Here is a 13525-nt window from a genome sequence, read left to right as displayed (position 1 = left end):
GCCTCATACGCACATAACCATCCACATTTACTGCCTTCTAGGTGCTAACCTGCACTCCAGGAAGGCATTCATACCTGGGTGAGACTGTTCCTGTCCAATAGCTCAGAGCCTGCTATAGTGAATATGCATAGATGTGAGAACATGTACAGTGCACAAGGTATTCTAAGGAAAGAGGGAAAGCAACCAGTCCTACACAAAGCCTGCACCATGTGTGACTGGCAGGAGGAAGTCAGTTTACACTCAACACACGACACAAGTAGGCAAACATCTTTCACATAAAGAATAGGTGGAGGGGACACTATCACACTCTTGGACTGCTGTTAGCATGGAGCCGTCCCGCAAAGAATGAGGACATCTGTCTGTTTATCTCATCCCATAAAAGCAGAAAAGGTTTCAGGCCACTATCTGCTGCCCAGGCTAATCCACTGCTGTTAGTCAGCACAGAGCTGACTCTACAAGAGCCTGATCAAAGGAATGTGCTTACAGATAAAGATTGGCAGGGAACTGGAGGAAACAATTACAGTACCACAGCAGACTATAAAGAGAAAGCTCTCTCTCACTTTGCTGTAACAACAAATACAACTGAATCTGCTTATTATAGTAGGAGAAAAAGAAGCAAGCAAGCAAGCTGGGTGTGGTGTCGCACCACTTTAATCCTAGCTCTCAGGAGGCAGAGGCAGGCAGATCTCTAGGAGTTTGAAGCCAGCCTGGTCTACAGAGTGAGTTTCAGGACAGCTAAGGCTACACAGAGAAACCCTCTCTTGAAAACCCAAAAAAGAAAAGAAAACAAAAAGCACCGTGTAAGTAAACACCGTATAAAGGTCTGACTCCTTTAACCTACCTTCACCCTCCCAAAAACCTAGCACATCAGCCAGGAGCAGTCATCTGGGGCATGGAAATGCCTCAAGTCTGACCTGGCTCTTATCATGGGGTTCACTGAAAGCCTCATCATCCACCCTGGGGAATGCTACAAGCACAAGATGGCTTGCTTTTCCCAGTCTGAGCAGAAAGAGGCTCATTGACGCATACTAAACAGTGACTCACCAACAAATTAAAATAAGATATTTTTTACCTCCATTTTCACACCACTCCCAGAAGCGTATGTGCCTCATTCTTTTCTGCACTCAGGGAGAACCTGCTGGCAGAATCGAGAGGCCTTTCCTGGTCTTCCCAACAGAGCCCACCCACCAAGCCATTCTAGGCATGGGACCCGTCTCTGAAAACACGCTGGACAGGTACAACAATGCATGTAGCCAACTTGACACAGGCTAGAGTCATTTGAGAGGGAACCTCAACTGAGAAAATGCCTCTGTACACTTAGGCTGTAGGCAAGCCTATAGTGCATGTTCTTAATCAGTGATTTTTGGGAAGGGCCCAGACCACTCACTATGAGTGGTGCCATCCCTGGGCTGGTGGTCCTGGGTTCTATAAGAAATCAGGCTGAGCAAGCCACGAGAAGCAAGTCAGTAAGCAGCTCCCCTCCCTGACCTCTGCAGCAGCTCTTCTCCTGCTGGAGTTCCTGTCCTGACTTCCTTTAATGATCAACAGTGATGTGGAAGCATAAACCAAAGAAGTCTTCTCCCCAAGTTGCTTTTGATTGTGGTGTTTTAATAACAACAATAATAGCCTTAACTAAGAGACACATTTTTTGCCAAAGATGCTGAAAACATATATCACAATATTAAGGAATTATAATTTTATGATAAATTAGGATATTATGGTAGGGTGGGTTTTTTTAGGTTTATTTATTTATTATATATAAATACACTGTAGCTCTCTTCAGACATACCATAAGAGGGTATCAGATCTCATTACAGATGGTTGTGAGCCACCATGTGGTTGCTGGGATTTGAACTCAGGACCTTTGGAAGAACAATCAGTGCTCTTAACCGTTGAGCCATTATCTCCAACCGTATTTTTTTTTTTAGTTACATTTTTTTATTGGGGAGCACACATGCCACAGTACAAGTGTTGAAGTCAGAGGACAACTTTCATGGGTCAATTCTCAATCCCACACTGTGGGTCCCAGGAATGAAACTCAGGTTATAAGTCTTTGTGGCAAATACTTTTACCCACTGAGCCATCTTGCCATCCTGGTTTAGTTTTTTTTTTTTTTTTTTTTTTTTAAAGAAGACAAATTTTTCAGAGATACATTTTGAAATTATTACAGATAAGAGTGTGATATCTGGAGTTTGAGAAATAAAAGGGAAGATGAACACCTATGGGCTATAAATCCAACAAGAGTGGCCAAGAGCAGATGATCACTAAAGCAGATGACTAGAGAGGGGCTTAATACACTACTCAGCCCACACGTTTTCATCTGCTTGAAACGTTTCATTATAACAAAACCAGACGTGTACTGAGTGAATTCTTCCCCTATGACCAAAAGAATTTCTACACATACCTCATACTCTCTTGCCCAATCAACTTTATTTTCTGAAACCACTGTGTAAAAGTTCTTACTAGATACAACCTGGAACCATACAACAGGGTAGACAGCATCTCCCTAACCCACCTACATAACATCTGTATAAAAGAGCCCCTCAGCATCCCACCTTCTGTAACTTCATAGAACTGCACAACATACCAACTATGAAACCAGCAGCGGGAAGTACTGAACCTCTATCCTCAGAAGAAAACTGTCAGCTAATCTGACTAATGTAGGTCCAAGAAGCAGGCAAGCAGACAGGGGAACCAAATCTACCTTGGGGCGGGGAGCGGCATGAGAGGGGATACACGAAATAATGCTTTCTCTTTTTGCTGAGTTCCACCTTCCCTCAAAACCTCTTTCCTTATGCATGGCCACCTTATATCCCAGCCGAGTGCTCTTCATGTCCCCTTCACAAAGCCCGGTATCGTTCAACTGATGTACTGTTGTCATCTGTAGCATTTGCTACTTATAAAAGGGGCCACGTAATCAAGTGCATGACTGAAGATGCATGATGAGTCACCTCAGGGAGAGCGCTATGTACAGTGGCACACACGTGTAGCTCGAGCACGTGGGAGGTAGAAGCACAAAGGTCAAGAGTTCAAAGTCATCCCTGGCTACATGGTGAATCTGAAGCCAGCATAAGCTACACAGGATCTTGTCTTTAAGAAGAATAAGATGACTGGGAGAACCAGAAATGGATATCCTTTCTAAACTACTGGGCCTTATGGTTGGATAAATGAAGATCGAATCTTTGCTGCTGAAAGGCAAGCACAGGCTGGAGACGCTGCTCAGTGGCTGTAAGTGCATACTCTTGTTAGAGAGGTTCCCAGCACCCATGTGAGGCAGCTCACCTGTAACTCCATCGCTAGGGACATTCAAGGTCTCTGCCATATACTTGCAGTCCCAGAGACTCAGGAGATTGAGGCAGGAAGATCACTTGAGTGTGATCCAGGAGTTTGAGGACATCATGGACAACACAACAAGATCCCATCCCTAATTAAGACAAGCATGGTAGCGCATGCCTACTAATCCCAGAACCCGAGAGGCTAAGGAAGGCATACTACGAGGTTGAGACAATAGAAAACTATAACAAAAAATTTAAGTTAACCTAGGCTAGCTACATTGCCAGACTTATCTTAAAACAAATGACAAAATTAACCATAGGTAGGGCTAGGGAGATGGCTTTGTAGTTAAGAGCATGTTACACTTACAGATGACCCTGGCTAAGTTACAATCATCCTTAAGTCCAACTTCTGGCTCTGCAGGCATCAGTTTCCCATGTAGTGCACACATACCATTGATTAAAAAAAAAAAAAAAGAGTGCTTGCATAAAGATGAGTTTAGATCCCCAGCACCTACTTAAAAGTCAGTTATAGACAGGCATGCCTATAACCTCAGGCCTGTGGAGGAGAGGGAGACAGATTTTGAGAGCTTGCTGGCCAGCTGGCTCAGCCAATAGGCTATGCTCTAGCTTTAATGAGAGACCTTGACTAAAGGAAACAAGGTAGAGCGACAGAGAAGGACCCATAGCATCTTCCTTTGGTCTATATGACATGAGTAAGGGTATGGACAACGCATAGAGATGCATGCGCGATACCCGCACAAACTTTAAGAAGAAAAAAAACTAAAAAAAAAAAAAATGTTTTGTGGTCCAAATTAAATGTGTCTGTAGTTTGAATAAAAAGTCAGACTTCAAGTTTTTAACTGCAGACCTGTTTTGTTATTTGACACTCACCAAGCATTAGCTTCACTTCCTGGTCATGTAAATGCCTTTCTTTAAAAAAAACTTAGTTTTATTTCACGTGAATGTCTGTTTGCTTACATGTAAGTCTGTATACCATGTGTGTGCAGTGTCCACAGAGGCCACGGAAGGCAGTGGAAACCTTGGAACTGCAGTGACAAACAACTGGGTGCCACCATAGGTGCTGGGAACTAAAAGTAGGCAGCTACTACTCTTAACTGCTGAGATACCTCTCCAGCCCTGTAAGATCTTCCTAATTACATGTGGAAATTATATTTCATCTTGGTCAGATGACTGGGACACTGAAATGCCTTAAAGCCTATGGGGTCCCTGGAGAGGGGTCTCTTTTTAACCAGGCACTTACTTCTGACTAGCTTCCATCTCCAACAGGGCAGACAGAGCTGAGGTTCCTTTCTTGCCGACTGGAGGGCCTGTTGACTCGAGAGAGTGTGCAGAGATGGGCCCGGTCATCTGCAAGCCTTTCATGGCAGTCCCCTTCTAAAGTAGGGAGGAAGAGACAGCTCGTTAGCCCGGGTGGGCTCTGAGATTTCCCTGTATCTCAGTTCACACTGTTGCATCTTTGGACCCAGGGAACCTAATTAACCCAGCAGAGAAACACAGGTTCTCTGTGGTTAGTGGACTATAAAAGAAACTGAGGCTCGGAGATGTTGGTTTAACCAAGTAAGTTCAAATCCCACTGGAGCTGGAACTCAAACTAAAGTTAGCTCTCAAGTGCTTCCACTCACAAGTGATCATTTACAAGTGTGTATAGGTGGTAGATGATAAGGGAAAAGGAGCCTGAGGCTAAAAACAGGGCTGATGAAGAACCACTATCACAATATTAACAGTAACAAACTACCAATACACAAACCGGAATGAATCCCAAAGCATAATGCTATGCAAAAGAACCAAGCCTCAAATAGTTTTATATTATATGATAGTGTTTTTAAAACATTTGGAGCCGGGCGTGGTGGCACACACCTTTAATCTCAGCAGAGGCAGGCGGATTTCTGAGTTTGAGGCCAGCCTAGTCTACAAAGTGAGTTCCAGGACAGCCAGGGCTATATAGAGAAACTCTGTCTTGGAAAAAAAAAAAAAAATTTGGAAAGACTAGTGGTTGCTAGGAGACAGAGACGGGAAGGATAGGACCACAAAGGGCAGCATGAACCTTTGTTTTTCCTTTGAGTTCTGGGATCAAACTCAGTTTGTCAAATGTCAGGCAGGTGGTCTACCTCTGAGGAACCATTCATTTTGACTGTGGTGTTTAGTAACATGAATCCCTGTATTTTACACACACACACACACACACACACACACACACACACGAGTCAATTGTACTATATGTTAATTTAAGCAAACCAATGCTGAATCATTTATCTGCCTGCTATCGCCTGGTGGTCTCAGGTCTAACCTGTAGCCTTCATAAGCCTCAGTTTCTCCACTGAGTGGCAGTGTTTGATTGAAATGAAAGTGATGGACAGTTTCTAAAAGGAAGGTCTGCTGCTGTTATCCTCTCAAGAGCTTTTACTCTGCAATTCAGTACTGCTGTGCCTGATCCTGGGTCCCACGTGGGGATTACACAATAGGTGCTCTGTTCTCAGCCAGGAGGGACAGCTAGTCAGTCATAAAGCAATGTCCAGTCACTGTTGGCACCCATCTCCTCTCTTTCATCCTTCAACAGGTAACAACTGCAATTCCAGACACATGTTGGGTAGTCATGGGATAAATCATCTGGCTGGTGAGAGAATAGGAGGTAGCGCCTGCACCCCAGGCAAGTTATAGCCCCCAGGAGCTCAAAGAATCCTTACCCGAATCATGCGGTCTGAGCGGTGGCGCCTGCGGATGCGATTTAAGCCCTCTACAAAGCGAATAAAGCCATCTAGAAGCTGCCACTCATCTTCATCTGCACGGGGTTTGTCCCCATAGATGTCACAGTGCACCTCCCCTTCTGTGATGCGCTTGGTGGCAGTAACACAGGCTGGCAGTAGTAAAAATCGGGTTCTCCAGAACTTCAGAGACTCGATTAAGCTAAAGTCAAGGGTAACAGAGTGGTGGTGAGAAAAAGTAGGCAATAAAAGTCCTTCCAGGGAGTTCTCTGAAGCTGGTGCAAGATAGTCCTGCTTTGCTGTCCCAAGTGGCTTTGCTTAAGCCACTACACATAAAATCACAAGGAAGACTACAAGGTGACTTCTGCTTTAACCCAGAGCCATCACAATGCGTCTGTGTACCCAGCCCCAGTGAAGTAGCTATCCACAATCAATTGCAAAGCATACAGAAAAGTTAAAACATTATACATGAGACAACCACAACCACAAGGCTACTAGATAGCAAGGGAATAAAATGCTGAAACCATGTGGTAATATAATCCTATGTTTGCTAAAAATGTATAGATCTGTATACAAGAACACATGTGAACACACAGAGACTATTAATTTACATAAAACAATGCTGAATCATAGCTGTAGATAGGCAGCCTCAGGCACATCCTGCAATCTGTAGGAGCATAAGTTCCTTCACTGAGTCCATACTCTATGCTGACACTTGCACCAAAGGCCACATTGGGACTGAGTGTCTCCTTCCAACTGCAATAAAATATACACGATAAAATATATCACTTTAACCCATTTTAAGTGTGTATGTCAATGGCTGAGTAGATTTACACTGTTATATAACCATCACCAATAGCTATAGGCAGGTATGCTCTGTTCTTCCAATTTTAGGGAAAACAAAACAGACATCAGACAAGGATAAATGTGTTAAAAGATGCATATACCCAAAGCAGCAGGAATGGGAAGTTAAAGCTGCTGTCTCACCTGAAGTCTTCAGAGCCAGCAGAACAAATATACTGATCTAAGTAATTCCACTTGTATTCCTCGAGCCGTTCGTGGCAGAAATCCACCCAACAGGAGACAAACTCCGAGTCAGAGTGGGAAGGGCAGAGGCTGTAGGTGTAATGGATCTGGGCAGATTCATAAGGGTACCTGAAAAACAAAGGTATGCCTGGATACTTAAAAGCAATCTGTAGACCACCCCCCTCACTGCCACCATGACCACCACCCCTACTGCCACCATGACCACCACCCCCACTGCCACCACCACACTTTTCTGTCTCACTGTACTACCTGGGCTCAGTCCCCAAACACAGAAATCAGTTCATCCCATGAGACTGTAATGAACATTTCTCAGATCTTCTTAAACTTATCATTCTCTTCTTACATTTATCCTTTGATTTTTAATATGCTTGATGTGACTCATGCTAAGCTTTATAAACTGAATCAGTTGCCTTTTGGAAGCAGTAAACTATAAACTTAAAGTTTATTTTATAGCCCTGGCTGTCCTGGAACTCACTTTGTAGACCAGGCTGGCCTCGAACTCAGAAATCCGCCTGCCTCTGCCCTGCCTCCTGAGTGCTGGGATCATAGGTGTGCGCTACCATGCTCGGCTCATTCTATTTTTTATGCACATATTGTTTTATACACATAATTTAGTGGATAGACAAAATTCAAGATGGTCACCAAGGATGGTAAACATCCAAGGACTCACTTGGGAAGGTAACGAGTTACTGTGATCATCTTGTCCTTGAGTGTCACCTTATGGAAAGTTCTGCCCATACTCAGCCAATACTGGCCTTCCTCCTCAGGGCGGTTTCGGGACACAAGGCCTAGTAGAAAAAATGATTGCGGTTATCCACAAAGATACAGATAAAGAGAAACAAAAGAAGAAGCAAATGTTTTCAGAGGCAAGTCACAGAAGCATCATCCTTGGCTAAAAAATAAAATTGCAGAAACGGTCAGATATTTCTATTATTAAACCAACTAATAACAATCAGAGGTGCTAAAAGCACCCGGATGCCGCACTCCCACCCTGATGCACAGCCCTCTGGAGGAAACGGTAACAGGTTTGGAGAAACTCCACTCCACCTGAGCATATCTAGGTCCTCACCCCAGGCTGGAAGTCCTCACCTTCTGGCCTGTGCTCCAACTCCTCCCCACAGCTCCTCCCAGCTTTAGTCTGACAGGAGCACTTAGTTATTTATGCAATTTTTGTGCCTACACATCTGCTTGGGCACTGCTTCTGCACTCTCTTCCTGAGCCACTAACTGAAATCTTATGGATTAAAAAAATTTGTTCACATTTACTTTTTATATATATATGTGCATGAGTACAAGAACATATGCAAACTATAGTATGCATGTGTGGAAGTCAGAAGACAATTTGTCCTATATGTGGGTTCTGGGGATCAAACTCACTCAGGTCATCAAGCACAGCAGTAAGTGCCATCACTGGCTGAGCCATCTCTCCAGCCCATCTTATAGATTACAAAGGTAAATTCCTGAGGAAAGCTGCCAGACACCACTAGCCTTGTGAATATCTTATATGTAGTACGTTAAGTATGTGTCTCAGGCACTGTAGTGCATATTTATAGCTCCAGCAACCCAGGATACCAAGACAGTCGGATTGCTTGAGTTTTGAAATTTGAGGCAAAACTAGGCAATATGGTGAATCCCTGTCTCAAGAATAAATTAAATTAAATTAAAAATTAAAATAATGTTCCAAGAGGCCAAATATAAATATAGTTTATCTTTATATCAGCTCCGACTAAAAGTAAAAGGCCTTGCCCAGAGTAGGTGTTTAACTGAATTAAGCACAGCAGAGTGGGGAATGACAAGGAATCCGAAACATATAACAAGTGTTCAAAAGAATAAAACTGTGCTATAAAGAACAACCAAGCCAGTCGGGCAGTGCTGGCGCACGCCTTTAATCCCAACACTTAGGGAGCAGAGGCAGGAAGATCTCTGAGTTTGAGGACAGCCTGGTCTACAGAGTGAGTTCCAGGACAGCCAGGACTATAGAGAAACCTTGTCTCAAACAAACAATAACCAACCAACAAACAAAGAACAGCAGCAAAGCCTGGGCAAGATCCTCATGACCTGCAAACAGAGTGTGCTGCTCTCTCCTGCTCAGTTCAGAGAAATGGTCACATGGTGGCAGGTCACTTAGAAGTCCTCAGGAGGAGAAAGGACAGTAGAGTGTGACAGAATTCTGACTGCAACTGAAGAGTACCCTGTGAGGTACTCCTTCACTTCTGCTGCAGACAGCCTGCTGGCTCTCAGGAAAAGCATCAGCGGCTACAGATCATGAGCACCCAGCTCAGCTCCCACACCTCATGCCAACTACGAGCACCCCAGTGAGCAAACGTGTATTTGGAGTAACGTTAATGTGTGCCTCCTCCAAGACTCTGCTGGAACAAGAGCTACCTTTCCCCTGCGGTCAGTGAGCCTGAAACAAGGGAGATGCATAACTTGGCTATGAAAGCAACTTTCCAAGTAACAACAATAGTAACAGGATATCAGTGATTTTTATTACCAGGGAAATAAGAGTTTTCCTCTGACAACTAGCCATGAAAAATGAGGGTCACAAATCAGTCAAGACCAGACTGGATACTAGAATTACACACTCACAAGGGACATTCACTATCCATTCAAGAGTAGAGGACAGGCAGGCTAGATGTGGCAGTGACATAAAAAAGTCAATTTATAGCCGGGCGTGGTGGTGCACACCTTTAATCCCAGCACTTGGGACACAGAGGCAGGAGGATTTCTGAGTTCGAGGCCAGCCTGGTCTACAAAGTGAGTTCCAGGACAGCCAGGGCTACACAGAGAAACCCTGTCTCGAAAAAACCAACCAACCAACCAACCAACCAACCAACCAACCAAACACAAAACAAACCCAGGAGAGTGTACAATATAAAGAGAAGGCAGCGTGTAACAAATGTCAGAGGCGCTTTCTAAGAAAATATTCATCTACAGGCTTAGACTAGCTGCCAACGAAGTCCATACACCAGATCCATACTTCTTTAATTTCCTGGCCAGAGGAGCTTTACCAGCACCAGCAATGATCTGAAGTTTTAGACTGGCCGAATAGGGAAGTGGAGGCTTCATTAGCAACAACGAAGCCAGAGACCAAGACAGCTCACAGACTATTTCAGGAAGTGATTATTGCTTTCCAGCTCCAGGCACCCACATTCATTCCCCATTACACTTATTTGAGATGAGTTCTCCACAACTTGGCTCTTTCTCAGTTAGGGTCACTTGCTAGCCACTAATGGGTGACTCATGCCTGAATCAGGTCACTAAGCATCAGTAATTAAGAAGAAAGATGAACATAGACTCAGGAGAATGTAAATGAGTAGAGAACTTGTCTACTATGATTGAGGTCCTGGGTTTCATCCCAGTGCCAGAAAAAGAAAAAAGACAAAGACACACATAAAAACTTAGCCGGCTGGAGAGATGCTCAGTAGTTCAGAGCACATGTCACTATTCCTAAAGCCTCGTTTGGTCCCAGCACTCACACTGGCCTCTCACAACTAACTGCTTGTATAACTCTAGCTCTGGGGAATTTTTATGCCCCTCCCTGGCCACGATGGACTGTGTCACTCCATATATACATTAAAAAACAAACAAACAAACAGTAAACTTAGATTTAGGCACCATTTGAGAACAGGGAGGTGCAACACTAAAAACAATTAAATACCCACTTCCAGGTTTAGAACATTCACTATATACTTGATAACTAAATATTAACTTGGCCTTCTGCTACTCCTAGTTGTCTAAACCAAACTATATCATGCTTAAAATTAGTCATATCCTCTTTTTAAAAAAGAGAGAATTGTAAGGCAAAAGGGTGCATACCTTAAATGCCACCACTTCAAAGGGAGGGACAAGTAGATCTTTGGGTTTGAGGTGAGCCTGCCTGGTTTATAAAGTGAGTTATAGTCCAGCCAGAGTCTATAAAAGGCTGGACAGTAAAACCCTGTCTCAGAAAACAGAAAGAGGAAGGGATGGAGGGATGGGGAGAGGGGGCGAGGGAGAGGGATAGGGACAGGGACAAGGAGAGGGAGAAGAAGAGAGGGAGGGAGAGGGAGATAAAGAAGAATCAGGTTGGCCGGGCGGTGGTGGTGCACGCCTTTAATCCCAGCACTTGGGAGGCAGAGGCAGGCGAATCTCTGAGTTCAAGGCCAGCCTGGTCTACAGAGTGAGTTCCAGGACAGCCAGGGCTACACAGAGAAACCCTGTCTCAAAAAACCAAAAGAAGAAGAAGGAGGAGGAGGAGGAGGAGGAGGCTGACCATCTATCTTTAATCATGGCACTTGGGAGGCAAAACAGGCAGAGAACCCTGTAAGTTTGAAAACATCCTGGTTTAGAGTTCCAGGCCTCCACAGAGAAACCCTGTTTCAAAAAGAAGAATTAGGTTTTTTAGAAAATATTTATCTTACTCTTATTTGTATCAGTGTTTGCCTGAATGTATTGATGGATCAGCCTAATTCTATCTTAAGGATGGAAGCCATTCTGTTACAAGGTCAGAACAAGTTCATTGTTGTTTGCTGAAAATTTCAAGTTGACAGTGCTTTAACCAGATGTTCCCCACCTTATGAAGTTTAATCACACCTTGAATGTACCCTGATAAGATGTTCTTCCAAATAGTTTTGAACTATTTAGCCAAGTTCCTATGTAACCAAAATTCCTCTGGAAATTCCTCAACCCCCCTATTCTTACAGTGTTTTTTTTTTGTTTTTTGTTTTGGCTATATGGCTATATAAACCCCACCTCCTCCTGTGTTTGATGATATTTTTCTAAAATCCTGCTTTAGGGATATAGCCCAATCTGACAGAAAATAAAGTTTACTTAATTTGAACAAAGAATTTGGGTAATGGTTTTACTCTTCTTTAGTGGGATTAACAGTATGTGTGCCACTGGCAGGAAGCCACCATGTGAAGTTAGGGCCTTCTGCAAAGCAGCCAGTGCTCTTACCCACTGAGCCACCTCTGCAGCTCTTAGAGCTGGGTCTTCTGTGTCGGTTTTGGAATAGGTTATTACTCTGTAGCGGATGCTGACATGCATCTCTCACCACGTTTGGGCCACCAACCTAACTGAAGTGGTTTTCTTTGCCATTGTTGGTTTCTCTGTGTTTGGGTGCTAGTGATGGAACCCAGGGCCTAATGCATGCTCAACAAGCATGCTACCACTGAGCTGCACCACCCTCAAAAGGGCTGAAGTGCCAGTTGGTTTCTATGTCAACTTGACATAAGCTATAGTCATCAGACAGAAGGGAGCCTCAGTGAGAAAATGTCTCCATGAGATCTGGCTATAGGCAAGCCTACCAAGCAGTTTCTTAATTAGTGATTGGTGGGGGAGGATCAGCTCATTGTGAGTGGGGCCATCCCTGGGCTGGTGGTCCTGGGTTCTATAAGAAGAAAGCAGGCTGAGCAAGCCATTGGGAGCAAGCCACTAAGCAGTATTTCTCTATGGCCTCTGCATCAGCTCTTGTCTTCAGGTTCCTCCTGCCTTGTGTGAATTCTTGTGCTGACATCCTTCAGTGATAAACAGTGATGTGTTTAAGCCAAATAAACACTTTCCTCCCCAACTTGCTTTGGTCATACTGTTTCATCACATCAACTAAGACAATAACCAAACGAAAGAAAACCTACTCTCAGGATTTAGAAGAAAAGAGTATAATTTTAGGAGAATCACTTACCTCTGCTATAGAGTGGGCTACTGCTCAATGGGGGTGGGACTGTGGTGTTGGGTTTCTGGGCCTTTGGCTGTACTATGATTTGGTAACCCTGCATGAGACGCTGGCAAATGAACTCTTCAAACACTTGCTGGGCTGTCATTTGAACACCCTCCTCATCCCTCCTGGAAAAGAAATAAGCGAGTGTGTGGGCATGCTTGACCTTGGGCAGTGATACAAACAGTCACTGCGCCTCTTCTCTGGTTTCATCCCAGATTATCACTCTACAGCAACTCATAAAATCCCTAACCTGTACACCAGCTTTAGGAGAAATGATCAGTTTAACAAGGTAGAGAAAAAAGACAGAAAAAAAAAGAATAATTTTAGAAAATACAATCGGATGTAGTGTGCCCAAAACAACTTCCTTAACAAATACGTTATCCAGGAAGACAAACTGTTAATGTCAACATTGAGAGAAACTTACAGTTCTTGCATCATCAGATTTCCCAAATACTAAAGGAGGACACGAAAGGCTTAAAAGCTCAGTGTTCTTCTCTCTACGCATGTGTTCCAATATACCCATAACCCTCACAAACAAAGCTGGCTGCTTTTGTTCCGGGCACTGACCTGTCCATGTCTGCTTCTGGGAGGAGATCATAGCAGCCCTCTGTGTAGTCATTCTGCAGGCCCTGACGGTCCGGGAAGTAGTCAGTGGTGAGGGGAAGGCATGCAGGAGTAGTAAGAGACTTCCAGTCCACTCCAACTGTGCAACAGAAGCCTGGCACTACAGGGGGAGCAGACAGTGTCAGAACTGCCTCGCATAACGGGGAAAAGGTATATGTG

General features: G+C 44.0%; 1 protein-coding gene across 9 annotated transcripts in view; it reads right to left on the bottom strand.

The window, feature by feature from the left end:
• Depdc5 (DEP domain containing 5, GATOR1 subcomplex subunit) overlaps positions 1–13525 on the bottom strand; it is a 128140-nt gene that overhangs the window by 41386 nt on the left and 73229 nt on the right. For 7 of the 9 annotated variants that reach the window (XM_085836596.1, XM_085836597.1, XM_085836600.1 and 4 more), the window contains 6 exons: positions 13310–13493; positions 12707–12867; positions 7716–7833; positions 6986–7153; positions 5981–6200; positions 4537–4670 (listed from right to left, as the gene is read on the bottom strand). In XM_085836596.1, the coding sequence (XP_085692722.1) occupies positions 4537–4670; positions 5981–6200; positions 6986–7153; positions 7716–7833; positions 12707–12867; positions 13310–13493 (985 nt within the window). The remainder of the gene's footprint in view (positions 1–4536; positions 4671–5980; positions 6201–6985; positions 7154–7715; positions 7834–12706; positions 12868–13309; positions 13494–13525) is intronic. The other 2 variants (XM_085836601.1, XM_085836603.1) reach the window with 1 other exon arrangement.

The sequence above is a fragment of the Mus caroli genome, unplaced genomic scaffold (assembly GCF_978045245.1).
Source record: "Mus caroli unplaced genomic scaffold, Mus_caroli_1 scaffold_4, whole genome shotgun sequence".
In the NCBI taxonomy this organism is placed as follows: Eukaryota; Metazoa; Chordata; class Mammalia; order Rodentia; family Muridae; genus Mus; species Mus caroli.
The sequence above is the reverse complement of the archived record's forward strand: the minus strand, read 5'-3'. Positions and strand labels throughout refer to the sequence as shown.